The sequence below is a fragment of the Hirsutella rhossiliensis genome (assembly GCF_020360975.1).
Source record: "Hirsutella rhossiliensis strain HR02 chromosome Unknown scaffold00001, whole genome shotgun sequence".
Lineage (NCBI taxonomy): Eukaryota > Fungi > Ascomycota > Sordariomycetes > Hypocreales > Ophiocordycipitaceae > Hirsutella > Hirsutella rhossiliensis.
In genome coordinates, this window is record NW_025408667.1 from 6,914,274 (window position 1) to 6,941,639 (window position 27,366).

The 27,366-nt window shown below is 59.2% G+C and overlaps 10 protein-coding genes across 10 annotated transcripts; 4 read left to right on the plus strand and 6 right to left on the minus strand.

The window, feature by feature from the left end:
• Positions 1-158: 158 nt before the first annotated feature.
• Positions 159-2,664, plus strand: HRG_00876 (40S ribosome biogenesis protein; the record flags this gene model as incomplete). Its single annotated transcript, XM_044859347.1, has 2 exons — positions 159-267; positions 332-2,664. The coding sequence occupies 2 exons, from the start codon at positions 159-161 to the stop codon at positions 2,662-2,664; spliced, it is 2,442 nt and encodes an 813-aa protein (XP_044725747.1).
• A 102-nt stretch (positions 2,665-2,766) lies between these two features.
• On the minus strand, positions 2,767-3,729 carry HRG_00877 (cobW/HypB/UreG, nucleotide-binding domain-containing protein; the record flags this gene model as incomplete). The annotated part of the gene is made up of 2 exons (XM_044859348.1): positions 2,767-3,412; positions 3,572-3,729. The coding sequence occupies 2 exons, from the start codon at positions 3,727-3,729 to the stop codon at positions 2,767-2,769; spliced, it is 804 nt and encodes a 267-aa protein (XP_044725748.1).
• A 1,102-nt stretch (positions 3,730-4,831) lies between these two features.
• On the minus strand, positions 4,832-6,070 carry HRG_00878 (KOW domain-containing protein; the record flags this gene model as incomplete). Its single annotated transcript, XM_044859349.1, has 2 exons — positions 4,832-5,560; positions 5,615-6,070. 2 exons carry the CDS (start codon positions 6,068-6,070, stop codon positions 4,832-4,834), a joined length of 1,185 nt encoding a protein of 394 aa, XP_044725749.1.
• Positions 6,071-8,589: 2,519 nt separating this feature from the next.
• HRG_00879 (ras family domain-containing protein) lies at positions 8,590-9,754 on the plus strand (the record flags this gene model as incomplete). Its single annotated transcript, XM_044859350.1, has 5 exons — positions 8,590-8,657; positions 8,788-8,815; positions 9,003-9,200; positions 9,271-9,405; positions 9,593-9,754. The coding sequence occupies 5 exons, from the start codon at positions 8,590-8,592 to the stop codon at positions 9,752-9,754; spliced, it is 591 nt and encodes a 196-aa protein (XP_044725750.1).
• Positions 9,755-12,491: 2,737 nt separating this feature from the next.
• On the minus strand, positions 12,492-14,286 carry HRG_00880 (transmembrane amino acid transporter protein; the record flags this gene model as incomplete). Its single annotated transcript, XM_044859351.1, has 4 exons — positions 12,492-12,520; positions 12,584-13,156; positions 13,221-13,383; positions 13,468-14,286. 4 exons carry the CDS (start codon positions 14,284-14,286, stop codon positions 12,492-12,494), a joined length of 1,584 nt encoding a protein of 527 aa, XP_044725751.1.
• Positions 14,287-15,148: 862 nt separating this feature from the next.
• Positions 15,149-16,864, minus strand: HRG_00881 (eukaryotic aspartyl protease domain-containing protein; the record flags this gene model as incomplete). The annotated part of the gene is made up of 3 exons (XM_044859352.1): positions 15,149-15,453; positions 15,509-16,607; positions 16,673-16,864. 3 exons carry the CDS (start codon positions 16,862-16,864, stop codon positions 15,149-15,151), a joined length of 1,596 nt encoding a protein of 531 aa, XP_044725752.1.
• Positions 16,865-19,990: 3,126 nt separating this feature from the next.
• Positions 19,991-21,028, minus strand: HRG_00882 (prenyltransferase; the record flags this gene model as incomplete). The annotated part of the gene is made up of 1 exon (XM_044859353.1): positions 19,991-21,028. The coding sequence occupies one exon, from the start codon at positions 21,026-21,028 to the stop codon at positions 19,991-19,993; it is 1,038 nt and encodes a 345-aa protein (XP_044725753.1).
• Positions 21,029-21,283: 255 nt separating this feature from the next.
• HRG_00883 (CHD5-like protein) lies at positions 21,284-22,067 on the plus strand (the record flags this gene model as incomplete). Its single annotated transcript, XM_044859354.1, has 3 exons — positions 21,284-21,370; positions 21,428-21,614; positions 21,676-22,067. The coding sequence occupies 3 exons, from the start codon at positions 21,284-21,286 to the stop codon at positions 22,065-22,067; spliced, it is 666 nt and encodes a 221-aa protein (XP_044725754.1).
• Positions 22,068-23,549: 1,482 nt separating this feature from the next.
• HRG_00884 (putative chorismate synthase protein) lies at positions 23,550-24,671 on the plus strand (the record flags this gene model as incomplete). The annotated part of the gene is made up of 2 exons (XM_044859355.1): positions 23,550-23,569; positions 23,621-24,671. The coding sequence occupies 2 exons, from the start codon at positions 23,550-23,552 to the stop codon at positions 24,669-24,671; spliced, it is 1,071 nt and encodes a 356-aa protein (XP_044725755.1).
• A 299-nt stretch (positions 24,672-24,970) lies between these two features.
• Positions 24,971-26,802, minus strand: HRG_00885 (GRIP-related arf-binding domain-containing protein; the record flags this gene model as incomplete). The annotated part of the gene is made up of 4 exons (XM_044859356.1): positions 24,971-25,361; positions 25,440-26,518; positions 26,576-26,703; positions 26,766-26,802. The coding sequence occupies 4 exons, from the start codon at positions 26,800-26,802 to the stop codon at positions 24,971-24,973; spliced, it is 1,635 nt and encodes a 544-aa protein (XP_044725756.1).
• Between the last annotated feature and the right edge of the window lie 564 nt (positions 26,803-27,366).

Here is a 27,366-nt window from a genome sequence, read left to right on the forward strand (position 1 = left end):
CCGCGATCCATCCACCGCCTTTGCTGTGAGAGCGTCCGTCCATCTATCGATGCTGCATTGCCCAATCCGCACCGACCGAGCCGCTGAACGAAATCGCCGCCTCGTCTCTCACCCTGGCGTCTCTACCTTTCAGATTCAAGGCAGGCGGCGACGGCAAAATGCCGGCCGCGGTTGCGTCTCACTCGCACCGCCCCACCACTAAGGTGTCGCACAAGCCGTTCAAGTCCAAGGCAGCGTCCAAGCACGAGCTGCGAGATCGTGCCAAAGGTCTGTTTCGAACAGGCCAGCCCATTTTCTTGTCGGGCGCTGACTCAAAGCTGTTTCCTCGTAGGTCGAGTTCCCAATGAGGGCGGCCAGCGCAAGACGCCACACCAGCAGGTCATGTCCAAGTTCGACCGTCGCAACCAGGCCAAGCAGGCCCGCTTGTCCAAGCACAAGGAGCATCTCAAGGAGACTTCCATCTTTCATGGCCGAGACGGCGCCCCTCGCATCGTCAGCGTCATTCCTCTTTGCGCAGATGGCGACGCCAAGGCTGCTATTCGACAGCTGAACACCAGCCTCGACATCGATGCCGAAGTCCTGGACGGCAATGTCCGGGTTTCCGTCGACCGCTTCAAGCAAAAGCTGCAGTACATACCACTCAAGCGCGACCTCAGTGCATGCCTAGACGCCGCCCGGGTCGCCGACTTTGTCGTTATCATTTTGTCCGCCAGCGAGGAGGTGGATGCGCTGGGAGAGCTGATCCTTCGCAGCGTCGAAAGCCAGGGCATGTCAACCTTGTTCACTGTCGTACACGGTCTCGACAAAGTCGAGCCGGCCAAGCAGAGGCCAGGCGTCCTTGGCTCCTTGAAATCGTTCATTACGCACTTCCACCCGGAACAAGAAAAGGTGTACAGCCTTGACAACCGGCAAGAGTGCTCCAACCTGATGCGATCGCTATGCAGCACAACTCCCAAGGGCATACGATGGAGAGACGAGAGGAGTTGGATGTTGGCCGAGGACATCAAATTCGCCAACCAGGATTCTGATTCGACAATCATCACTGGAATCGTACGAGGACGTGGACTAAAATCTGATCGTCTCGTCCACATTGGCGACTGGGGAGCATATCAGATCGAGAAAATCGTAGCTGCCCCTCTTCCCAAGCACAAGAAAGGTGAGGACGCGACGGAAGACACAGATGAGAACAAGCTGCTCGAGGCATCGTCTGAAGACCTGGACGACTTGAACGAGCTTGCGCCGGAGGAAGCCATCATGCACATGGAGGATGATGGTGATGGTGCCATGTCGGCCGTTACTTCGACGAAAAAGGGCGTGCTCCTGGATGACCACCACTACTTTTCTGATGAGGAAAAGGAGGCGGCGGAGCGTAGCAGCGCAAAACGGCGGCTGCCCCGAGGCACCTCCAAATATCAGGCGGCCTGGTACCTCGAGGATGTCTCAGATTCGGGATCCGACGTCGAGGACATCGAAATGGGCGACGGCGATAAAGAGGAGGAGGACATTGGCGCCGAAGACGGTATCGAGGGCTATGCCCAGCCCGAGCCAACGGAAGCTGGCCCGTCGGAATACCCGCAGTCGGAGATGATGGAGGACCTGGACGAGGACGAGGACGCTCAACAGCTTGCCCAGTACCGCGCTCGGCGGCGAGACGAGGCCGAGGAGGACAAGGAGTTTCCTGACGAGATCGAGCTGCATCCTAACGTCTCAGCGCGGGAGAGATTGGCCCGATACAGGGGTCTGAAGAGCCTGCGGACCAGCACCTGGCAGGAGGACGAAGACCAGGCGCACGAGCCGGAGGAGTGGAGACGTCTGCTCCGGATTCCCGACTATCAGGCATCCCGGTCACGGTCGACGCGGGAGGCCCTGGTCGGAGGTGTGGAGCCGGGCACGCGGGTCCATGTGCATGTCAAGGGCGTTGCGGCCGGGATGGAAAAGTCTTGGGATCCGTCTCGTCCCGTCACTCTCTTCTCCCTTCTCCGACACGAGCACAAGAAGACGGCGGTCAACTACCTCATCAACCTGAGCAACGACCACACCAAGTCGATCAAGTCCAAGGAGGAGCTCATCGCTCAGTGCGGACCCCGGCGCATGGTCATCAGGCCCGTCTTTTCCCAGTCGGGCTCGACGCCAAATGACGTGCACAAGTACTGCCGCTACCTCCACCCGGGGCAGTCTGCGATTGCGACCTTTGTGGGCCCCGTCACCTGGGGATCGGTCCCCGTCATGTTCTTCAAGAGGGCCGTTGCGGGCGAAGGTGAGGAGCCGGCCGACGTTGGACTGTCGCTCATCGGGACGGGGACGGCGCTTCCGCCTTCAACGTCGAGGGTGGTTGCCAAGCGAGTGATCCTGACGGGACACCCGTATCACATCCACAAGAAAATCGTCACGGTGCGGTACATGTTCTTCAGTCGGGAGGACGTGGAATGGTTCAAGGCCCTGCCGCTATGGACGAGGAGGGGCAGGAGCGGCTACATCAAGGAGCCGCTGGGCACCCACGGCTACTTCAAGGCGACCTTTGACGGCCGTATCAATCCGCAGGATGCGGTGGGCGTGAGTCTGTACAAGAGGGTGTGGCCACGAGCGTCGTCGCCGCTTCAGGGGCGCTTGCTGGAAGTGGAGAGCGGGGGGCAACGGCCGGTTGAAGATGTCATGATGGAATGATTTACATGTTTGGAAGCAATTAAATGACAATGCAGAGGTGACGTGGGCTTCCTTTGCGTAAACGAAGTTGTTGACACGCCCCCCGATGCATGCTTTCTGCATTCAGGCGGCCGTGCCCAAGGCTTCCAAGCCATCCGTCGGCCGGGGACCGCCCTTGCTGAGTCTCTCTTCCTCGGCGCCGCTCGCCTTCCACGCGCTCAGGATCAAGTTGACAATGTGGTCGACGCCGACGTCCTTTTTGACCTGGGCAAAGACGGTGGGCCCGCCCTCGCGCATCTTGCGGGCATCCCTCTCCATGACGGCGAGGTCGGCGCCGATGATGGCGGCCAGGTCCGTCTTGTTGACGACGAGCAAGTCGCTCTGGGTGATGCCGGGCCCGCCCTTGCGGGGGATCTTGTCGCCGCCGCTGACGTCGATGACATAGACGATGAAGTCTGCGAGCTCGCGCGAGTAGTTGGCGGCCAGGTTGTCGCCGCCCGACTCGATGAGCAGCAGGTCCGGGGCGAAGGCGGCGTGCAGGTCCTCGAGGGCGGCCAGGTTGGCCGAGATGTCCTCGCGCACGGCGGCGTGCGGGCAGCCGCCCGTCTCGATGGCGCGGATGCGCGCGGGCGGCAGGGCGGCGTGGCGGGTGAGGAACTCTGCGTCCTCGCGCGTGAAGATGTCGTTTGTCACGGCGGCGAGCGAGTATTTCTGGCGCAGGGCGAGGCAGAGCGCCAGCATCAGGGCGGTCTTGCCGGAGCCGACGGGTCTGTATGCCCGCTCAGGGAGGGGGGCCATCAGCTGCGGTTCCGTTTCCCCTGTCCCTTTTCTCGCCATTCATTGCCCGAAGAAAAATGGCATCCTTCTTGTCCGCCGCTCCGCCAAGGTGACAAGTGAAGAGACAATGGGGGCCAGACATGTCACCTACCCTCCGATGCCAATGGTAAAGGCCCGCTCCGACCAGTTGCGCCCCTCAACAATGGGCATCTCCCGGCCGACGTAGCTCCCCGGCCCGTCGAGAATCTCGTGCGAGTGGCCGTGCTCCTGGGCGTTGAAGCCATCGTGGGAATGCGAGGGCGCTGCCATGGCTTTGCTTTGTCTGCCGAGCCAAGCGTGGCGACGACGAAGGTTGTGCTCAACGACAGATGATCAGCCAAGCGGGAACAAACACAAACTAGTAGGCACACATGCACTGGCGGGAAGCTGTCTGCGTCGGCCGCTGCCTGCTTGCCCGCCCGAGAGCTGCAGACGAGAGCTGCAGAGACGAGGCGCGGAGAAGCGGGGGAGGGGTTTTGGTCGCTGCCCCTCGTCTTTCCTCATCTGGACGATGGCATGTGGCAAGTGAGAAAGAGAGCGCCTGCTACTTCCACGCGGCACGGAAGAGGCTTGCTGCTGCTGCTGCTGCTGCTGCTGCTGCTGCTGCTGCGTTGGCCTCTCCACTTGAGCACTTCCTCTGCCGCCGTTTCGTGCCATTCAAGAACGGCGGAGACATGTTCACACGACAACCTCGGAAAAGGATACCCGTTCCCCCCCTTTGGTCTGCATGACACATACACTCCATATAAATAGGCCATCTGGACATGCCATGTGGGAGCATATCCTAGGACTCGTGGCAGCGGCTCCCGCAGGCCGCAAGCAAACCCAGAGCCCTATCATCACAAGGGGACAGGCAAGTCTGCAGGCGCGCCGCCGGACGAAGAGTGGGCGGGTCGAGGAGTGGATAGAGCCGAATCAACGGCGACAGCCTAAAGCGGATGTCGGTAGTTTTGGGCCCTGCGACGAGGCTGTGGTATATACTTGGACGGATATAAATCACGGTGTCATCTCAAGACTGTGTGGATGGACCCCTTTATCTCGGAGCGATGGCGCATAGCCATTGCAACTCGGCCATCGCTTCCAAAGACACGAAATCTTTGGCCTTCGGTCTCGGGGGACACGCAATCGTCGAGCGCTCCGCCACGGCGGCGGCGCCCTTGCGTTTCCCGGAGCGGCACTCGCCGATATCCACCGGCGGCGGCATTCCCCCACCGAGGCCGAGCAGCCCCATCCAGAGACGGGGGGGCGGGCACCACAGGGCAAGCCAAGGGTGATCGGATACGTGCCATTGCCTGAAGTCGGGCGCAGCGGGCAACAGCATCCCGTCTGTTTGCGCGCCTCGTAGTGTACAGTCCTGCCCACGGATCTAGGGTTACAGTTTTGCTCTTCCTGCTCCTCCTCTCGCCGCCCTCGCTATCCGTCGTCGCCGCGTGAAGAGCCGAGAACGAGGTGCTGGCTTGGCCTTCTCCTTGACCTCGGAGATGCCGGCGTGGTCTAGGGCCTCCACCTTTTGCCTCGCCATAAACTTGCCAAGGCGCATGAGCATGGGTTCGGTGAGCCGCGGCTCTTTCCCGTTGTCCCGGAGCTCGCGCTGCCGCTCGTGGTAGTCGGCCAGTGGCGTCTGCATCGACAAGGCCGGTTCTGCGCGCTCCTTTTTGGCGGCCTCTTGCGCCTCCTTCTTCTCGACGTACCAGGGTTCGTGTCGCGTTCGGAACTTGGAGTACTTGTTGCGGAGCTCGTCGATGACCTGCTCAGGCATGGGGGCCGACAGCAGGCCGTAGTAGAAGCTGCGCTCCTCGACCTGTTCGCGGACCGTGTCGGCGTCGGCGGCCTGGTATACGGGCGCCTTGACCTCGGGCCAGGGGATCACGACGTTGATGCCGGGCACCACTCGATCCCACTTGTTGCCGTTCTCCCAGCGGTCAAGCGTCATGTTCTCCGACTGCATGTTGGGGGCGACGGCTTTGAGCTGGTTGATGATGACGTCGCGGACTTGCTTTGTTTCCGGGTGTGGCAGAGGGTACACGAGTCGCACCGAGGCCACGGATATGGGCAGGGCATTGGATCGAATGGCGTCGCCGAGCACGCCCTCGGAGAGCGCCTAGAGCAACTGAATGTGAGCACCGGTCCGGCGAGACTGGGTGCAACGACTTACTCTGTGGCACTCCTTGAGCTTGACGGTTCCGTTGGTCGCGTCGACGCTGTCGATGCTGTCAACCTTGCCCTTGTCCGGGCCGTCCATGACGATGACGCGATCGCCAGGGGCAAGGTTGAGCTGCTTGGAGCCTCCGGCCCAGGCGCATCGCTTCTCGAGCACCGTGGGCTGCACCCGTTGCATGCCTCCTTGAGTCCAGTCGAGGCGCGTCGTCTCCTTGAGGACTCCGTAGTTGTTGAAGCCGAGGTCCCGCTTCGGAGCGAGGGGGCCCAACTCCCAGTCCTCGCGTCGCGCCCGCCGCGCATCTTTGATGTTCTTCCGAAGCTCGTCGGTTGCGGCCTTGACCGACTGGCGGATGCGCCGCCTGTCGTCGACGGCCTGCCGCTCCAGCATTTGCTGCGCGCGGCGGGTGGCCTGATGGTGGGCCTGGGCGGTCCGCTTGGCGAGCTTCTGCATTGTCGATGGCCGGCGTCCAGCCCGAGGCTGTCGTGTCGCGAGAATCAATCAGCCCCAGAGGCCCGTCCCGGAAGGACTCAATGGGAGTCGCTGGCGGCGTTGGGGGTGGTCGAGGGTGGTCGAGAGTGGCACGCAATGTGAGGAGGGATGTGCCAGGCTTTGGAAATTCTCTTGGGAGGTATCATGGTTCTTGGCTCTGACAGTACAACGCCAAGGTACATACACGTTTTGTGGGGCGGCGTAAGCGGTACAGGGTAGGCGACCCGTCCCCGCGTTTTTGTCGTGGAAAGGCTTTTTGCTTGTCTGCAAGATCAAAAGACATGCACTACCCGTGAATTCAACGATGCGAGTGGGCCAAGCAAGGCGACTTGGTATAACAAGAGCCGGGTTTCTTCTTGGCCACGAGCTGTTGGACGGGCCAAGGCACTCACATTGGGGCGCGGGCTTGGAGAGTCCTGCAGCTGGCTTGCGCAGCGCCTAGGACTTTGTCCTAGCTTATTATGTATGTATGCAGGACTAGTTATCGTGGAAACGATCAGGAGAGTGAAAGTGGCGGATGGCGGGCCCAATGCCACGACGGAGAGGCTCAGCGGCCGGTAGTACGAGATGCATGCGCCCCCCTAACGGGACTCCATTCTTTGGCCGACGTGTGTATTTTGACTCTTTCCCATCCCCCTCTAACCCGTGTGCTGCACAGTATGTGGGCTGGTGTGTGTGTGTCACGCTGCGAAAACGACTGTGCACTTGTCGTGCGGGCGGGCGTTTGCGAGTGGTCTCGGGGAGACGCGGGCGGGTTCCAGCTGGGACACGCCTCAAGGGTCCGGCGGCACGCAGGCGAAGGCGGGACGTAGAGCTCGACGGACAAGGTAGCAAGAGTGGCGATGATGATGACGACCTGATGGTAGTGATGCGATGGATGCCCACGACATCTCTGATCAGCCAAACACGGCTGGCCTTTTTATTGTTTTGACCACCGCGTCAGTCAGTTAGTTGGGCTGCCTCTTCCGGTGGGGGCGGAGTCTACTTGCTGGGTCTGGCGTTTCCCGGCAAGCCACCTCGGGCCCCTTCCTTCGGCTAGCCTGCTCTCCGTGTGACGCGATGCGGCAGTGGTCAGGTCATCTCTCTGTCTGCCTTCAGAGTGGCAACAGACCGGTAGATGCACTTGGATCAAGAAATCGAGAGCCGAGGGCGAATCATGACGACGAGGGCTGTTTCGGAGTGGACCCCAGCTAGTTATCTTGTGCAAGGCTTGTGTTGATGGATGATGGGGAACAGAGCCCGACATGATCAAAGACGGTCTCCCCGTTTCTTGAATTTGGTTGGTGCGTGGTACTCGCTGTGTACAGGTACTCGCTCGTCCAAGGGCCGTTGCCGCGACCAGTCCGCCCACAGCGACTGGCTGGCAACGGCTGTACACGGTACCTGAGCTGCACGTCCCCTAGCCGGTGGTGACAAGCCAGCCGCGAGCTTGTGAATAGACCACTGATCCTCGTCGCACATGCATGTTGACCGTACCGGCACAGTGTACACACACATCCAGTACACCCGTCCTCAGTGAACACTCACCATGGCCTTGGAAATGCGCTTTGGCTTTAGCTGGTTGCCTGCTCAATTCGCCTGCTCAATTCGCCAAGGCCCGCCGCCATGATGCTTGCTAGCATCGAGGTTACTAGTGACCTGGAAGGTAACTCGCCTCTCTCCACGCGCGCCAAGGTGCAGATGTACCAGCCTTATTCCAAGTCTGAAAAAAAAACAAGGGGGAACAAGCGACTTGGAGCCAGTTAGCCGACAAGTATCCTTGAGTTACAACCTGGCAGCGCAGAGACCTCATCACCTATCCATCGTAGCCTGCCGTCCCCTGTCTTCTGCCGAGCACTGGGGTCCGTCCCCGGGAGGAGTCAGGGTAGTAGATAGGTACAGTACCTTACACATAGCATCCACTGCTCCCCGGCGGCTAGCCCTCGTATCCAGCAGGGGCGTGAGCCACTCTCCAGTGGTCCCTTGGCCTACGTGCTCAGGAGCTTGCCCCCTACCACGGATATGATGGAGGCACTGTGTTGGGGGGAGAAAACCGGAATTGCAGGGACCAGTTGGCAGCCGGTAGGTACCTCTTGGACCTGTTATCGTTCATTTCCTACCTACCTACTACCTACCTAGTACCTACTTACCATCTAGGCCCTTGCCCCCGCCCCCCATCCAGGCGTGCAGGCCTCCCCCCAAGGCGCAATGCCCCCCCCAGCCCAGCCCGGTTCAGGTCCTCCCGTCCTGGTCCAGGTCCCCCAGCCAGCAGCGGCCAGAGAGGGAGAGCCAGCACACACGTCCTTTCTCCACCATCACTTTCTGACGTCCGTCCGTCTCCTTTCTTCTCTTCCTCCATCACCACCATCACCGCCGCCAGCCCGCTCTGCCCCCGTGCATCTGAAAACGGTTTCTTCCTCGTGCCGCGCCCTCTCCCCTCCCTCCTCCTGCGACTCGCATCAACCGCTCATCCAGACACTCACAAAGATACACGCACCACCATGGCTGAAATCCGCCGAAAGCTCGTCATCGTCGGCGACGGTGCCTGCGGTAAAACCTGCTTGCTGATGTGAGTAGCTCCCGTCTCCACGCCACTCGTGTCTCGCCCTCAAAACAGGCCACGCTCGCCTTGTGCGAGACGCCATCGCCATCTGCCTCTTCTTTCCTTTGAGGGATCCCGTCGCTGATGACTTCTGCAGTGTTTTCTCCAAGGGAACATTCCCCGAGGTAAGATTTGTCGAAACCGAGCCCTTGTCCGCATCTCCATCCGCCGCCGACCACCGATCCCCAACACCCGAATGAGCAAAGACGGCTCTTGAATATTTCGCGCAGACGTCGACCCATCTCGCTGGCAGTCTTCGACTCCTGTTGGACACCTCGTTTTGGTCTGAGTATGCTGACGCTTCGACGCTAGGTCTACGTCCCCACCGTCTTTGAGAACTACGTCGCCGACGTCGAGGTTGATGGCAAACACGTCGAGCTTGCCTTATGGGATACGGCTGGTCAAGAGGATTACGACCGCCTCCGCCCCCTTTCCTATCCCGACTCCCACGTTATTCTCATCTGCTTTGCCGTCGACTCGCCCGACTCTCTCGACAACGTCCAAGAGAAGGTAAGCGACCCCGGCCTGCTCTATCAAGCCCCCGCCTCGTGCTACCACTGCTGACGCGCCCGCCTCATAGTGGATCTCCGAGGTCCTTCATTTCTGCCAGGGCTTGCCCATCGTCCTGGTTGGCTGCAAGAAGGATCTGCGATACGACCAGAAGACTCTGGACGAGCTGCGGAAGACCAGCCAGAAGCCCGTGAGCCCCGAGGAGGTATGCACTACTCTTTTCTTTCCAGTCGAACATCCCTCCCCGTTCTTGGTCATTCTCCTTGTGTTTGACGGAGTCGAGATACAAGCTCTTGGGCCCAAGTCGGTCGCGTTTGTTTCCCTTTCAGCCCTACACGCCATGCTCAGGCCCGTGGGGTTTCGACAGCTAACATATTGTGCTTGCAATATAGGGCGAGGAGGTTCGCAAGAAGATCGGCGCGCACAAGTACCTCGAGTGCTCGGCCAAGACTAACGAGGGTGTTCGCGAGGTGTTCGAGAACGCCACACGCGCTGCTCTCCTGTCTCGCAACAGCCGCAAGAGCAGCCACCGCAAAAAGTGCCTTGTCCTGTAGAGGACTGTCCTCGGACGAGCTCGTCTGTACCGAACACGGCAACCTGACTTTTTCACCGGCTCGGACGCCCTTGTAACGCAATCACCTTTTCATATCGAACTCGATGCGGATGCTCGACTGGCAAGGGCTCGACGATGGCCACAATGTTGCGAGTTCACGGCGCCTGCACAGGTATTCGGAATTTAGAGTTTGATCGTCCCTGTCGCCCACGCCTCACCTCACCAGCCTGGCGCGTGCCCGTCTCGCCTGGCTGGGAGGACTGACGCGTGCTCGGGTGGAAAGTGGGAGGCCATTGCCTTTTTTACCTTGTCCATTCTCTAAGGGGATGGAGGATCGGGAAACAACGATGCCGAGTGCTCTCGAGCCTGCTACGGCAGGCTTGAGAAGGAGCCTGGCTCGGTTGTTCCATGTATCTGTCGTGTAGCCGGGAACGTGGGCTGAATCTCGGGCCTTTTTTTTTCAGTGTTGCGCAGACTGGGACCAATGGAGCGGAGCGGACTGACGAGGGGAAGGAAGAGTGTAGGCGTGGACTTGTTGTGCGCGCGGAGTGCCGGGTTTCGAGGCACGCCGACGATGGCTATATCATAAATCTTTTCATACTGTTTTCAGTTTCTGTGTCTGGCTTCCTCGAGCGCGTGTGGGCTTTCTACGTTTCCTTTTCTATTTCCTCTTGTCCGATCAGCCCTATTTCTTCTATATCGCTGTCTCTACACTCCACTGGTCTTGTTGCACTTGTATGGTAGTGAAGCAATTAGACGGTTGAGATGGAGCATCTCATGCGTAGAGCAGCATGTGCATGGCATGGCTCGGTAGATGCCGTCTTCACTCGCCACCTAGGATGTGTATTTGTCGAGTTGGGGGTTACATGTGGGACATTGGACATCTTGGCTTTGACACAAGGTGCTCAGCGGAGCTGGCGAAGGTCCTGTCAAGGCCATGGGTAGAGCATAGGGTAGAGCATAGGAGGGCCCGGGAGGCGAGAGACATGAGCCCCCTCGATCCATGAACTCTCTGGCTTGGCGTCGCCAGTCTTGCGACGGGACGGGAACTGTTGGGCGGCTGGCTACGTGAGCCATCATGGTTCACGTTGGACGGGCCAGGAAGAGGCGAGTGACAGAAGCAGAGGCTCAACGGCGGGTAGAAAGGTGGTTCCAATGCATTCAACGTCAACCGCCAGCCTTGCCTTGCCTTTCCCCTACCCCCTCCCTGCCTGTTGCCAAAATCCCATCCGGTGCCACGCATGCGTGTCCGTCCGAGCCGCCCAGCGTCTTCCCTGGGCCACCGGTGGTGGCCTTGGGACGTCGAGCCGGGGTTTCCACCCACTTGTTTTTCTTCTTCTTCATTTGCGTTGTTGTCTCTGCCGTGCTTGTCTCGCATCCGCGGCCCAGGTGTGAGAGTTTAAGCGGGAGGCGCAACGATGTCCGCGCGCGCGCGTGTGTGTGTGCATTGCGGCCTCTTATTTCGGGCACGTCTAATCGCAGCGTTGTCAGCGTCAGGGCGCGCGTGTATCTCGCCTTCCCCCATCCCATCCATCCGTGTGGAGGTTTGTTTTTCCCCGCCGTGTCGAGACGAATCTCTCTCTCTCTCTCTCTCTCTCTCTCTGGGGAAGACGGAGATGAAAGGGGAGACCAAAGATGGGGGGACATACGGCGCCGCACTTGTCGCACGTCTTGCTGCTGCCGGAGGTGGCGGCGTTGCACTTGGGGCAGGTGGTGTGGTTGGCGTTGACGAGGGGCTGCATCTTGCTTGTTTGGAGTGGTTGGACGAGTGGTGCTTTGGACGTGTGCGTGTGCGGTGGGCGGCGGTCGTTGAGATGGGGGGTGGGAGAGAGTGGACGGCGAGGAGGAGGGTGGGCGAGGAGGCTGGATATATATATATAGGTATGTAGGCGTATGTATGCATCGGCAGGCAGTCCCTGTGTACATCTGTCTATCCACCACTTGACCATGGCCTTTGCTCCTACACAAAACACACACACACACACACACACACACTTGAGACAGAGGCCATGTAATTAGTTGGCTGCCTACACAGAGAATGGGTGGCTTATCGTGCATACATGAGAGCGTGACTGGCTGCCTGTCTACCGGGAAAGCGGGGTCAAGCAGAGAGGGCCTAAAACAAGCGCCATAGGCGGCGCATCTTGGTACAGTTACAGTATATCCTCCGGTTCCTCTCTCCAGCGTTGAAAAAGCCGCAGCCCAACGCCCCTTGTTCTCCACGCCTGATCGTCTCAGCAAGGGCGTTACTGAGGGCCGCATCCTCCGTCTGGTTGGCGGCCCGAGAACCGAGCATGGTACCCAAGAGCGACAAGAAGCGAAGGGAAAGCGAAGTCCGGCAAGGCCATCTCGCGGATTGGTCACGGGCTTGGTGCGCGCCGCTGACCACCCACCACCACCCATATCGACCTTGCAGCCGCCTGACGTCGCCTGCAGCTGTGTCCTGCACCTTGCGCGGCCTCGTGATGCGGCCCTGTATGCGCCCCGGGCACGGCGCCACGGGCGGGCACGGCGATCCTGGCGTACAGCCGAGTCCAGTTCGGGGCGATGCTCTGCCTGCCGGTGATTGCTGCTCCCAGCGTCTCGACGCCGCAAGCTCCACCCACTCCCGTTGCCTCTGAACGATCTGTCTATTTTTCCAACTCCCGCTGAATTAGTATCCTTCCCGTGGCCGAGGCCTCTGGTTCACACCGCATGGCATCACACCAAATCGTACAGGCAATAGCAAAGAAGCCTCCTCACGTGCAAGCCGCCGGTCCATCGGATCCTAGAATCAACAACTCCTGTCAGTAACCGGCCGCCACGGCCAACCGAGGGAGCGACGGCGTACCGTGAATCATCTTGCCCACCGCCTGAATCACGCTGATGATCATGACGGCAATTCCAAACACGACTACCGCGTACGCAAGGTATGTCCGCCAGCTCGTTCTCGTCAACTTGATGTAGCACATGGGCGGCAGGATGTATGCCATGGCGACCGCGCTCGTTGCGCCCACAAGCTCGAACACGACGCCGAGATCGCACGTCAGGAGGCTTATGGCCGTGGCCCCGACCACGAGCCCCGTGCTCAGGACGAGGTGGCGCCGCATGTTGAAGCCTTCGTCCGGGTACCAGTACGTCAGCATCACCTCGCGGCACACAAACGCCTCGAGCGGCAGTGTCGTCAGCATGTTGAGGCCGAAAAACAGCCGCGCCACGTTGACCATGGTGTTGTCCGAGGGAAAGTTGTTGAGCACGTTGCCCAGCGTCTTGTCGCCAAACGTCAGGAACCCGCCCAGCGCCATGACCAAACACGCACACATGGACACGCTCGTCGAGTAGTGAGTCACCCGCGAAAAGTTGTCAATCGTGGGCGTCCGCAGGGAGCCGTAGATGAGCAGCGAATTGTGGTGGCAGACAAACGCTGGACGAGTTAGCTTGCCGTCGACACCGCGCAAGAGTGGAAAGGGGAGTGAGGGATGCCGTACCGAATGATATAACGCCAATGGCTTGAAAGATGCCTCCGTTGACCGTCAGCAGAGGAGTGCTAAAGGATCCTCGGGCCTCGGACGGCACCAGAAAGGCCTGCGTGAGCACCGTAGTGATGATGACAATCATGCCGATGAGCGCAAGCGTGCTCGCCTTGGCCAGCTAAACATACCCATCCTCGCATCAGCCGACAAGGCGTCCGGGTTCGCTCAACCAAAGCGACGGCAGACTGTGAGAGCTTCTCACCTTTGCGATGTCTCGGTAGAGCGTCAAGGGGTAGCTCACGCCCAGGACAAAGACGGCAATGGCCACCCTCCTGTCCGTCAACAGGCCCAGGACGGGCACCGAGCCGAGTTCGGGCCAGATGGCCGCCAGCACGTGCGGGATGGTGTCGCCCACAATGACTCCAAAGGCGACCATGCCGCCAAAGGCAAACACCCACTGCGCGACGCTGATGGCGATTAGGCCCGGCCGCCCGAAGCAGTGCTCGACGGTGCCCTGGAAGCTGCTCGTCCCGCTCAGCTTGCTGTTGATGACGATGAGGCAGATGGTCCAGTCCACCACGGCCGTTAGCCCAACGAGCAGCACGATGCCCGACAGCAGGCCGGCCTGGCGGATGGCGTAGGGCTGGCCGATGATGCCCGCGCCAATGATGGAGTTGGCCATGTTCATAAAGGCCGACTGGAGGCCCGACTTTGGCCGACGCATCTCGGCGTGCAGCTCGTCGGCCGCGTCGCCGTCGCCGTCTCCCCAAGCATTGGCGACGGCCACGCTGGGCGCCTCCATGTCCGTCAGCAGCGGCACGCGGTGCGACCGCTGGACCTGGCCGTCGACATCCTCGAGGTCGAGGCTATGGCTGTTGGTCCGACTGAAAGATGCATTGCCAGGACTAATGACCTCCGGGGTGAGGTCGAACTGCACTCGTTGCGTCTTTGGCCGGCCGTTTTCGTCGCCGTCAAGCTGGCCGGACGACTGCAACACCGCGTCGTCGTCGACGCCCGCCAGTAGACCGCGGCCTTCTTCGCGCCGATGCGACTCCGCCCCGAGCTCCTTGGCCTGCGTCATGATGAAGAGGATGTGCCGTCTCGCCAAAACATCTTCGCAGTGGCCGAGTGGTTGCGTTTGGTGCCGACGTGCAGAGACGAGCGACTCTTGGCTTGGCAAGGTGCAATCGTTGTCGAGTACGAGAAGGAACTCCCGCCGGTTCCGATTATCTATATGCGCATCGCCTCGTGTCGATTTCTGGTTGACTGGGTGCTCCTCTGATGGATTTTGCTTCTTTTGCTTGGCTGCTGAGAATGTCACGTTGCCGTCTGAAGTTCGTGAGCGAGGACTAGGTACGGCGGAATGCTTGGGCTGTTAGGCGTCATGTGATCAGCACTCAGCACGTTGCTAGCCTGCCGGTCATTGGTACAGTAGTGGCTGCGAGTACTAAGCGACCCCTATTTCGCGCGTCCACTGTTCCACAAGCTCAGGGGTCGTTAGAGCGATTAGGTAATCAAGCCTGCGCCCATCACCGTGGACCCCAGAATTTTTTGGAGTCCACGTTTCTAATCGAACCACCATCCAAGCACACACCCGCCTAACTGGGACACAACGTATGATAGTGTGGAGTAAACCAGAAGCACGCTTCTGTCCTTGGGGTGAATTGTAAGTCTATAGTCAAGTATGTACATACATGGGAACCCTCGTGCCTTGGGGCACGTCAGCCTCGTAAGTGCCGTCAGGGTCCCATCCAGAATCGACCGCGCTCTCGGCGTCGGCCGTGCAAAAGAAATGATGTGATTATCCACGGTGCCTTTTCCGGCTCCATCCCCAAAAGTACAACCTCCACATCCCGGCGGGAGATGTCCTGAGCGATCCCGCGCTGCACTGAGTCCCGCGTGTGCTGGCTGCAGCGTGGAACTTTGATACCCAGCTGGCGCCCTTAAGCGAACACGACGACGAGGGCTGCCATGAGCGTGGCCACGACCGCTTGCGACTTGACGCGCGAATGGTCGCCAATTGCCGCCGAATCCGACGTTTCCTTGGGTTTACCCTCGTCAACACCGGACGGCGTCTCCTGACCGCCCACGGCACCGGCTGGGTTGCCCGACGACTGGGGATTGTCGGCTTGGTGGGTGGCGGCGGAAGGCGTGGCTGTCGACGACGCGGTGCCCATGGTGGTCTTGATGGGCCCGGAGCCAGACGAGCTCGCCGACTTGGAGTCCGAGCTGGCGAGGTTGGCGAATCCTAGCAGTTTCGAAGTTAGCAGACGTCACAGCCAATGGGCGCCCTGGGTACTTACCAATGCGCTTCTCGTCCTTGTCAAAGACGCTGTACACGTTCATGAGGAACGTGTCGCCAATGAGCCAGGAGCCTTTGGCAACATCGTGGCCATACAAATTGCTTGTGCACTCGCCCGCCGCGTTCTTGGGCGAGATCCAGTCTTGGGGGTAGACTTTGTAATCGACTCCGGAAAAGGTGAAAGTCAGTGCCTTGTCCATGTCGCACGGCACAGTATAGATCTGCCCGTTGGGGCTCTTGGCGCCGGGAATGAGGCGATGAATCTTTTCAACCTTGTCCATGGGGCCAAAGATGAAAGAGGTGCCGGTGTCAATGTAGCTCATGATACCGCCAACCTCTGCCTTCTTGCCATCGAATGCAATGTCATCGATCTGGATGGCCCACTCGCCCTCCTCGGAGCTCAGAGGCGTGTAGGTGATGTCACCCGTGAACTTGGCAGGGTTGGTGGAGCCAAACTTGATCTCACCCTGGTTGAGGCCATCGGCCGCACGATTTAGAGTCACGCAGAAGATGTTTTTTTCGAGCTTGTGGGCTGCAGTCATCTTCTCGAGAAAGTTGTCGTTGGACCCGCGGCTCATGGACAGTCCGAGAATGCCGTCAAAGGGAAAACTCATGAAGTCGCTCGAGGTGGTGGAGGCGAGGCCAAACGAGTAGTCGAAGGTGACGCCAGCCACGGTCAAGGTGTCGGAAGCTAATTTTCCTTGGACAGCCCCAGAACCATAAGTGACAGAAAAGTCCTTGGATGTGGCGTGGAAAGTGTCAGAAGCAGCAAACTTGAAGGTGTCGTGCTGAGCGCAAGCCTTGTCCGTGCAGCCCGAGCCCATGACCCAGCTGGACCCTGCACCCGTGTCGAGGAGCATGTAGAGCGGCTGACGCTTGGAGCCGAGTTCAACCTTGATGAAGTAGGCGTAGTCGGTGCCGTCCTGGTCAATGCCGGCCGTCAGAGGCTGCTCGGAGGCGACGGCCTCTTGAACGCGGTACTGGTTCATCCTTTTAGTCACAGCGCCATTAGTGTTCATCTCGCTTGAACGAGGGCCACCGTATTTACGAGCAAGAAGGCCGGCATCCCGTTCAGCTCTTTCGGCGGGCGAGTTGAAACCCTGTACCGTCTCGCAAGTCAGCATGAGCAACGAGTGGTTGGGGAGATTCTGGGGAGAAAACTTACATGGCGGGCTCGCTGCTCGATTTCGAGGGTAACACCTCGAGCGGCGGCTGCACCGTTTCCGTAGTCGTTCCCGTCTCGCTGAAGAGCACGAGCATTCGCCTTTTCCTGGAGCCAAGCCGGCTGGAAGGGGTAGAAGGCGATGCAGAGCGCGAGGCAGCACGCCAGGTGCACGAAAACGATGGCGGGTCGCATGACGAGGTGAAGCAGATGTATGCCAGTCGTGCTTGAGATTTTGCAGGAGCTTGGATAGTCAAGAAGGTTGAAGTTGGAATGGAGGAAGAGTGCAGGTTGCGGGAGTGTTTGGTTGCAGAAACGCGAGGTGCACGGCGAAGTCGAGAAAGGCGAGTTGCCGGGCAGAGCTTAAGGCAACAAGAACTTGGATACCTGAGGCCGCATTGCCAGTCGGAACAGGGCAGGGCAAAACACGGAGAAGATTCAATGGCTTTGACTGAACAAGGGCGCGGCTGCTGAGCTGGCACAGGTTGCCCGGGAAGCAGGAAATTAAGGAAAGGATAAAAACGAGGCCGACGGAAAGAAAGCACGGCTTCCACGACGAAGGGCCAATACAATGTCTATTCAGAACTCGCTGAACGGGCAAAGGCGAGGGGGGGAAAGAAGGGACTGAAGCAACACACAAGAGAGAGAGAGAGGTGAAGAAAGGAAGAAGGCAGTGATGGGACAGGAGAGGAGTTTAGTCGATGACGGATTTACCAATAATAGACACACGCCGACGAAGTCGAACAAGCTACAGTACTAAGGTACCTACCTACCTACCTGCCTAGAGACCCTAGAGACAGCACCCCGGCAATGTACCCGGTACAGTCCCTGGTCTTTTTTTTTGATTATCTACAAGTGATCACCAAGCTTGAACGCCTCGTAAATGCAGTTTGTGGTAGTTTGGCCAGTACATACCTACCTACTGTACATCCCTCGGCTCAGACTCGGTACCTCGGGCGCTAGCCTTGCATGCACCCGCTCACTCACATGCAGCCGACATCCATCACGCAAGCAAAGCACTGTGCCTGCATAGTCCGTAGATGCATCGTTGTTGCTCGTCCCGTCGCCGTGCGCGGGTGGTGGCGAGACGGAGCCAAGGACGCAGCCAAGGACGCAGCCAAGGACGCGATTGAGTTTAACCTTGCGGAGGGCTCCCTGAGCCGCAGCGGGCCTCGGTGGAGGGGAGGGGCTCGGGGAATTTGGGTGGATGCCGTGGGGGGGCTTGGGGGGTTGGCGAGCGGGAGGTACATACTCGGTACGAGCCAGTGCTACAGTGCTTTAGCGGAGCCTTGCAACGCAACGTTGGTGTCAAACCCCTGGTGGCTTGCAGACGTTGTACGACGCGCATGCAAGCTGAGCAAAGAGTTCCATCATCTCTGACTGTACTGTACCAATGTACCTATCACCAGCAGGTGTCCCCGGCGCTCAGTACAGTACAGTACGCGGTACCAACGCAAGAGGTGCGTAATCGCTTCCTTGTATGTACTGTAGGTAAGGTACCTATGTAGATGGGTAGGTAGGTAGGTACCTAGGTAGTACCTAATAGAATCAGATATCCATCTGTACAGTAAGGTAGTAGATCTGCGTCTGGATCCACTTTGTCTTTTCGTCCCAAAAAGAAAGGCCCCTGCAGCCGGCTGAAACGCACCAACAATCAAGGTCTTCCTTTTTTGCTTTTCCGGAATCGACAAGAAGCAAAGTTGGCAGTTGATCGCGAATGCTGACAAGGAGAACCTCCTTGCAGCAGAGGCGGCCGTTGATTCGCTGCACTCGCTGCAGATGGGAACATCCTGATGCTGCCGAGGAACCCTTGCAAGGTACCCGCCTGCCTACGAGACGCGGGCTGTGCTCTGTACAGGACAGTGTTGCAATACCGGGACCTATCCGTAGTAAGTTATTGTACATACATGCTCCTTGCGCCATGCCGTCCCTCGCATCCCTTTTCACCTTTTCATGTGCCAGCCAGAGAGCATGGTTAAACCTCCTGCCGCGGCCTCTTCTGGACACTTTAAACGCCAAACGTTCAGTACGGTACATGCCTTGCTGCTACTGTACAAATAGCCGTGTCCCCGCAAAGCCCCGCCAGAGACCTTGGAGCACAGATTGACACAGTAGGTCGAGTCGGCATGCAGGTGTCATCCCACAGCCTCCGCGCTTAGCACAGGCCCTTGTTTGCTCGCCCGTTGATGAGGCTGCGGTGCAAACTGCGGGAGCGTCGGGGCAGGCTTCGTCTAGGCTGGTGTCCGATAGATGGTGTCCAAGCTCAACGTCGCCATGGTCGACCAATACTAGACTATTTCTTAAACCCCACCGCTATTAAACGTTGCTGTCTCTCGTGTGTAACACTTGTAAAGCTGCGCACAGAATACAGTACAGCACATAGGCCGCCGATCATCTCCAAGACCCTGTGGAGACTGGAGAGGAAGCTTTCGTGGCTGCCGTATTTGATACCTGCTCACAATCGACGACACCACAGTTCAACATACTGTCGGACCATCATCTACAAAAGATAACTCGTAGTGCATACCTACCGGCTACGGTTCAACGGCTTCACCGTTCCGCACGTGCAAAGAGCCTGGACGCTTGTCAAGGCGCCAATTTCTCCGCCTGAGATCAGCAAAAATCATCATCATTAGGTGCTCGCTCGTTCCCCTGCACCCTCCCAGCATCTCGTCATCTCAACACTATCGGAAAGGCTATAACCCCGGCATGCAGCCTTCATGTATTGGCCGGACCATTCACTCGGCCGTCCAACAGCCGTTACAGATCCTTTTGTCCTCGAGGTCCCCCCGTTCCGTCTCGCCCTCGGCAAAGTTTATTCCATTCCAGGCGTGGCTTGCTCGGCGCAAGGAGAGCCGCCCGCTGACTGCAAGCGACAAAGGGGCCGGGCGCCAAGGGAGGAACGGAGTACATGACCGACCTTGTCTCGGACCCTCCCGCGAGGCGCTTGGTCGGTCATTCGTGGCTTGTATTGTCGTCTTTGTTTCCAAATCGGCTTCTTGAGATCTGCAGGGCTTGCCATTCCTGATGCACAACCACAGCTGCCATAGTCTCAATTTCGTCTCAAGGTTCCTTCCATCGTTGTGCCTGCGATAGGCTGGGACCAGTGAGCTGATACATCACAACTCCGGGACCTCTCGCCCGCGCGACTGGCCTCGCAGACTGATATCATCATGGCTCCTTCGATGTCCAGGTTTCTTGTATGGCAACCCGACTGTTGCGGAAACAGGGCATGGCAGGCGTGGCATCGACGCTGGCGAGCCAACTCCGAGCTTGTCCAACATGGTTCTCATCTTCAGCCGTTCCTTTCGAGATTGGGGGCTACCTGACCGACATTGTCGCCATCTGGCTTGGCGACTTCTTCGCAGAGTACGTCTGCATCCAGCTCGACACGCCGTCTAAGACTCTTCTCTCCTGGCTGTCTTCCTGCGTGTCTTTTCGAACTGCCTGCCAGGCAGAGTAAAACTGCTCCTCTTGCGGCCCTGCCACACGTGCGGCCAGCATCATGCTGCGAAGAAAGCACCAGACCGACTCGTTCCGCCACCGAAACGACTCGGTCAGCTGCATCGTCTCGCTGAGCACCGAAGCAACCCCAGCGGGACACCACTCGAGCAGGAAAAGGAGGAACATCCACCCAGAGATGTCGTTGTGATGGCCAAAACACCACCTCTTGGTGTCTCCCAAGATCGTAGAGACTGCAGCGTCTGTTCGTGTCTTGTCGTCCGACTCGAGCAGTCCGATCAGGAGTCGGGCGTGACACCATGCGTAGTAGTTACGCGGGTGCCTCTCCGCTGAGACGAAGACGACGGTCCTCAGATCTCCTGCCGCGTCTATGGCGAGCCCAGCCTCCCGATATCGCTCCATCAGCCACCGTCTGTGACTCCACAGGTTGGGTGACTTGGTATGCCGGTGTAGACGGCTCGTGAGTAGGCTGTCAATGAACATCTTCTCCCGCATCAGCAGCGCTGCAGAGTCCTCCGAGCGTGACAGCGCTTCTTCCAGTATCCTCTTCCGTGTGTTGGCGGCGGTGAGGTGCTCCGGGTCAAAGAGGAGTATCACTGCCGTAGCCTTACGGATGGTTTGATCAGACAACACAGGACCCTTAGCCTTGCATGTCTTGAATGTGCGCCGAGCATGTACGAAGGCTTGCACGAGCCACAGCTTGGGAATGGCAACAGCGTTTCCATCTTGCAAGAAATATGTGCCAGGACTGAGGCTGTGGCTGTATCCTAGCAACTCAATCTCGAGTAACGACCCGGACGTCTCAGAAAGGAGGACTGTGGCGATTTGATCGAAAGCCTCTTCATGGTCCCCGTCATTGAGTGCATCTCTGGTGCTCTTGTCAAGCGCCCGGGACATGATTAGAGAGGGCGAGGGAATGCGGTGGAGAGAGCCTCTAGAGGTTGGGGACAAGTCCAGGGTAGGGTAGAGGAGCTCCGCATTGCTCGGAGGATTATGTCATACAGCCAACCACACTTGAGCTACTCTGCTCAGACACATGGCAAGCTTGAGCACCAACCAACCCAGGGCAGCGCGATACGACCACACGATGCTGCAGAGATAGCCTGCCATCTCGCCTCCGCCCTTGAACTTCTGCCCAGCGCGCCGACAGCCATGTCGAACCTTTTATTTGTCATCTTTGCCGTCGAGCTCGTGGCGCACATCATCAACGCCCTTGGCGCAGCTCGGATCAATAACTTGGTATTGATTGTCACTGTGCCCCGAGAAGCACCCAACCTTGACTGACGTCTGCCTCAGCTTTGGATACTGATCAACTATCTGCCGATTTCGACGTCGAAAGCTGCCGCTCAGCAGCGCACGCTCCAGGCCGAGTATCTACGGGCCCGGCGGGATCTCAACGCGACGAGCAGCCAGGACGAGTTTGCAAAATGGGCCAAGCTGCGACGGCAGCACGACAAGCTGCTTGAACAGCTCGATGCAGCGAGTACGTCTGTCCAGCGGCATGCGATGGGGGAGGGTTGAGCTGACGGTACGCGCTTGTGCAGAGAAAGGACTGGAAGCCTCCAAGTCCAAGTTCGACAACTCCCTCACCGTCGTCCGACTGCTGTTGACCAAGGGGCCGCAATACTTTCTCCCGTTCTGGTACGGCAAAGAGGCCATGTTCTGGCTGCCCTACGGCTGGTTCCCGTACTACGCCGAGTGGATTATATCCTTCCCCAGTGCTCCGATGGGGAGCGTGAGCGCTCCGTCGTGGCAACTGGCATGCTCGGGATTCATTACCCTCGTGTCCGAGCTCATCGTCTTTGTTGGAGGTGTGGTCTTTCGAGGGGCGGAGACGGACGAGACAAAAGGAAAGCCACAAAGTGCTGGCTCGAAGATGGCGGTGCCCGCAGCACAGACGACGACGGAGGGCGACAAGGAAAAGAAGGAATTATAGATGATGATGATGGTCGGCAAGGGGCATGGCGTGACATGCTCGGCTACTTTGGTCCTACGGGGAAAGAAGATGGGGGTTGGGACAAGTGTATCTCGTTGAAATTGACGCAAAGTTCCTCATTGCGAATGCTGAGACTTTGTAACACGACGGAGAAGCACTCTTGGCAGAGTGACTGGGGTTGATATAGGCATCTTATTGACTCTGGCGACCATGGGAGAAAAGGATCGCCAAAGCTTCGAAAGCGCCAATGGGTGGGTTGGTGAGTCACGGGAGAGAGGGACGAGGGACTTGAAGAGAGGATGTGAGCATTGGTGGCTGCCATGATGCTATCAAGATAGAATGGCGGTCCGCAGTACCCGGCAAAACGAAGAGACGAGCGGTTTTAGCCAGGAGGAGCAACAAGATTTTCTCCTGGCGAGGAATACCATGTTCAGTGGGTGGTGGAAGGAAAAGAGAAAAAGGGGAGGGTGAGGTGGTGAGGAAAAAATTGACTTGGTGGGGGGATGGGGGCCACTTGTAATGAGCTGCAGACGGCGCCTCCGTTCTCTGATTGGCCCTAAAGCCTGATGATGACTATAGATCACGTGATGTGGTCGCGACCTTTATCCACGAAAAGCTACGAACGCCGTTTGAGAGTTGCAAAGCCGATGATCCAACCACCATATCAGATCAAACTCTTGCAATCATGAATTCATTAAGCAATCATCGCAGGAGTGGCCCTAAACACCATCTTCTTGCTTAGCGCGACCAGAATCTCCTCCGTCTTGGCGATCTCTTGCACCGATAGCCTCAAACTATCTCATCTATGCCTGCGCGCCCTCGCTGTCTGATTGCAAGAATGGATGGGGGATTCCAAGGCTGGCGTCCACGGCAAGTCAACCAATCCTGTGAGGTGCGGCTCGGGTAGGGTAGGCATGTTCAAGCGAGGAGATGGGGATAGGCAGACGGTTGCGGCCGACAGGACAGACACACGAAAAGTGAGGCAATCGCCGGTTTTGTTGCGAAATTGACAAAGCACGTGCCTCTTACTACAGAAACAGGAAGCTGCCCGTCGGGGTATGGCAGGGGATGGCGTTGAAGCTCATTGGGTGCCAAGTCCCCGCTGCTTCCTCGGGTTCCATGGACGATGATGGATGTCGTCAAAGAGTGACGACTCTCTGGACTTTTCCCTCCTAATGCTCTAGGTCTTCGGCACTTTGCTTGCTTTTCCCAGATCATTACCTAACCGCTTCCACCCCGCAAAACCGGGTCTTGCCACTTGCCATTTCTGGTTAGAACGGCCTGGTGCCTTGCCTTGCCTGCCGGACCCGCCCTTGCGGCAGGCCATTTGTACTTTGTAGATGAACCTCGTCACTGTCCTTTTCCTTCGCCTCCCTCTCTCCCGTACTCTGGCGCTTTCTCTTCCAGCTTCATCGCCCGAGCCAGTCTATTCCCTCCTCCTCTCCGAGGGGAGGTCCATTCTCCAGACGACTCGACGCCAACATGGCCATCCCCTGGGACTCGTGAGCATCCACCCCGGGGTCCTCAACCGCCTGACTGACACCTCGGCGCAGCATCCGCTCTCTCCTCCTCTTCCTCGGCCCCTTCATCCTCCCCAAGGCCATCGCCTACTACCGCTCTGTCCGCTCTGCCTCGCGCCTCAGCGGCCTCGCCGTCCAGCCCGTGCCCCGCCGCGTCCGCCTCGCCCTCGCCCTGCTCTTCCTGCTCACCCTCGTCTGCCTAGCCAAGACACTGCCCGCCCTCGCCCCCGAAAACATCTTTGTCCGCACCCAAAGCCGCCTGCAGATCCCCGTAGACGTCCTCTTCAACCGCCTCGCCGCACTCCGCCCCGGACACGCCCTCCTCCCCCGCGACGAGGCCCTTCGCGCAAAGTTTGTCAACCTCGAGAGCCGGCTTCTGTACCTGCAGTTTGGCCCCGCCGTCCTGGCAGACTGCCCCTTTTGCAACGCCGAGGAGCCGAGGAGCTACTTCTACTATGCCCTCCCCGATGCCCTGTGGCCTCACCTGGCCAACCTCGTCGCCGTCGCCATCGTCACCAGTCCCTCCTGGACCGACCGCCACGGCTCGCAGTGGCGTACCATCTCCGTCATCGCCGGCGGCCTCCTCGCCGGCCTCGAGATCTACCTCATCAACTCGTACAACTACCAGGCCAACGCGCGCGCGCTGCGCCTCCACGATGTCGACTTCTTCTTCTGGTCCCTGCGCACCTACCGCTTCGTCGCCCTCGCCGCCCTTGACGCCCTGCTCGGCTGGGTCCTCTACCTCTCCTCCACCAACCGCGCCTTTGCGCAGCTACCCTCGCCCGCCGACCGCGTCGACGACGCCACGCGCGGCCTCTTGACCGTCAAGAGCAAGATGAGCGCCATGGGCATCGTCAAGAACACTGCCCTGCGCGACGAGGAGCTGCGGTCGCGCTGCCAGGCCTACTGGTCTCACGAGGTGCGCCTGATGCGCGAGGTCATGGAGGAGCGGGAGGTGGTCGAGGGGATCAACGACGCGCTGAGCAATCGCATCGACATGCAGACTATCCTAAGGGATGCCGAGACCTACTCGCAGAGCGTCCTGCAGCCGCTCCAGGAGCAGGCCGCAGCCGACGGCGCGTAGAGGGCCCTCGCATGTGTGCACGCTATAGCTGCAGAAATACCAACCATCACAGCCTGGCCTTTCAGTGACTGGTTCGCGACCCCTTGGAACAATGTCCACGCCATCTCTTTCACTCGGAAACCTCACGTCTTCTACCGCCATTTCGCGTAAAGGGCCTCCATCCCTCGACACCCTCCAGTGTACTCGTGACCTTCCCGCCAGCCCGCCCACGCCTTCTCCTTCTATGTGTGTATAAGACCACGACCGAGACTCCGTCCCTGCCTCGCACGTCTTGAGGCCTTGACCGGCCTCTTTGCCACTCACGGGCCGCCCATCTCGGACCGTCCCGTCGCCGTGCTGCCGACGCTGTCATGTCTCGACGACGGGGGCGCCGAGGCCTCGCCGGCGCCTTCCTTGGCGCTGCGCTCGAGGAAGCTGGCCCACAGCTCTGCGAGCGACTCCTTGTCCTTGGCCGACGTGGGCTCGGAGAAGACGTCGGCGTTGAGCGACGGCGAGCTCGGGGTGCGGTGAAAGGGCGAGAGCGGGAGGCGCAGGCTGCCGCTCGAGGCGCCGGGCCGCGCGAGCCCGGCCAGCTCCCGCTGCTCGTCGGTCCAGTTGAGGTAGCCGGCCATGACCTGAAGGACCTGGAACCGCTTGGCGTCGCCCCGGTCCAGCGTCAGGAAGTGCAGCAGATGGTTCGTGACGACTTGTCTATGTGTGTGTGTGGCCTGGTCAGCATGGGGTCTTGCCCTTGTGAGCCTGCGCGCGAGTAGCGGGTAGCTCGCCTACCTGTCAACGTTGTCTTCCGGCTTCGTCTTTTTGAGGTAGCGCAGTGCCTTGGTCAGGTGGTCGTTGAGCACAATGGCCTCGTGCCTGAGCTTGCCAATCAGCAGGTTCTTCTCCTTGACCTCCTTTTCAAACGGCGCCGTGCGCTCCAGTTCCCTGGCCAGCTCCTCCTTGGCCTCGTTTGCCTCGGCACTGCGCTCCTCGGCGTCTTGCACCCGCTGCTTCTGGTCCCGCAGCTGCCTCTCCGTCGTCTCGACCATCTCCCGCAGCTCCCGCTTGCGGGCCTCTTGAATCTCGCGCAGGGCGTTTTGCAGGTTTTCGGCGAGCGTCGTCCGGCTGTCGCGCTCCGCGGCTGCGCCCTCGTAGCCCTGCTTCAACGTCGACACTTGCTCCTCGAGCTCGGCGACCTTGTCCAGTAGGCTCTCCTTGACGGAGCGCTCCTCCATGGCGAGGACCTCCCACTCGCCCATGGCGTTGGATGTCGTCTCCATCTCCTCCTTGAGGTTGTAGACGGTCCTCGTCAGCTCTTCCTTTTCCTTGAGCCAGTTATGCGCCGACAGATTGTTGCGGCTGCGCAGCGTATTTAGCTCTCGCGTCGCATCTTGCAGGTCTTCCTTGAGCTTCTCCACGTCCTCGCCCGACGACTGTGCCGAGCCCTGCAGTTCCTCGTTCTGTGCTTCCAGCTCCTCTATGCGCTCCCGCGCCTCTTCCAGCTCTGCCTTGTCGCGTTTCAGCCTGTCGCTCAAGGACTCTTTGATCTTTTCGACCCGGCCCAGTATATTTTGGTACTGCTCTTCGGCGTGTTCCCGGGCATTGTTGCTCTCCTCGAGATCGGCCCTTAGCTGTGAGACCTCTTGTTGGTGCGTCTCTTGGATGCTTTCGAGCTGCTTTCGGAGCTGCTCGACCTCGGCCCGCAGGGCCTCGCGCTCCTTGCCCATGGCATCCAGCTTGGCCGTCGGGTCTGACTCGTCTGTTGATTCGGCCGCGGGGTGAGGCGCCGCGTGGCTGTCGTTGGACGGGTCCGGCTCTACCGCATGGCCGTTACCCGGGCTTTGGAAGGATTTGGCGTCGACGGATGCGTCCTGCGAGAGATGCAGTCAGCGACAGTGCAGGGCGGCGTCGTGCATCGGAGCACTCACAGCCTCGGTGGGCGGCTCGGAGTCGTCTGCCTCTTCGCCGTGACGGTGCGCTTCGCCGTTGCCCGCCGGCTCGGGTTCCTTGCTCTTGCTGGCAGACTTCTTTTTCTTGTTGACCTTCTTCTTGGCTGCTGCAAGTCCAGCGGCATCAGAACACGGCATTCCGCTCCAATTGGAGCAAGGAACCACCTACCAGGATGCGGTGCCTTGGTTGCGGGCGCCGAGGACATGATGGGTCCAGCGAGGCTGCAGCGGGAGCCCGTCACGCTTCCTGCCGTGGCGCCAAGCTGGCGATGTCGAAGCCTCTGGCCCTCGGTGCTCTGATCTGGGCTTGTCCAGATGGTGAGGCAGGGCGGGAGTTACAGGACAAAGGTCAAATCTGGTCTGTCGAAGTCCAGTGGAACGTGGAGCCTCCTTGGCGAGTACATCTACAGTGTCTCAGCGCCGCGGCAGCACCAGCCTTGGCGCGAGTAGACAGAAAGTACCGAATACTCCTTGTTCGGCAGCTGGGCGGCCACAAATGTCTTGATCGTACATGTTCGGCATACAATCAGCAATGACCGAATTACACGTCGTACTTCCCAATCCTTGTAGTTCTGGCCCTGTATCGAAAGTTCGTCTTGTTACATTTTAATGAGTGTTGCAGACCAATCACCAACCGCCTCAGTAGGTATCCGTAGTCCTGACGAGGGCCTCCACGATACATGGATGTAATCCGTACCTCGTACCGGCCCCGGCAGGAACTTCGTATCCGGCTTGTGCCTGGTGTGCATCTGCCGTGGCTGTGGATTAGT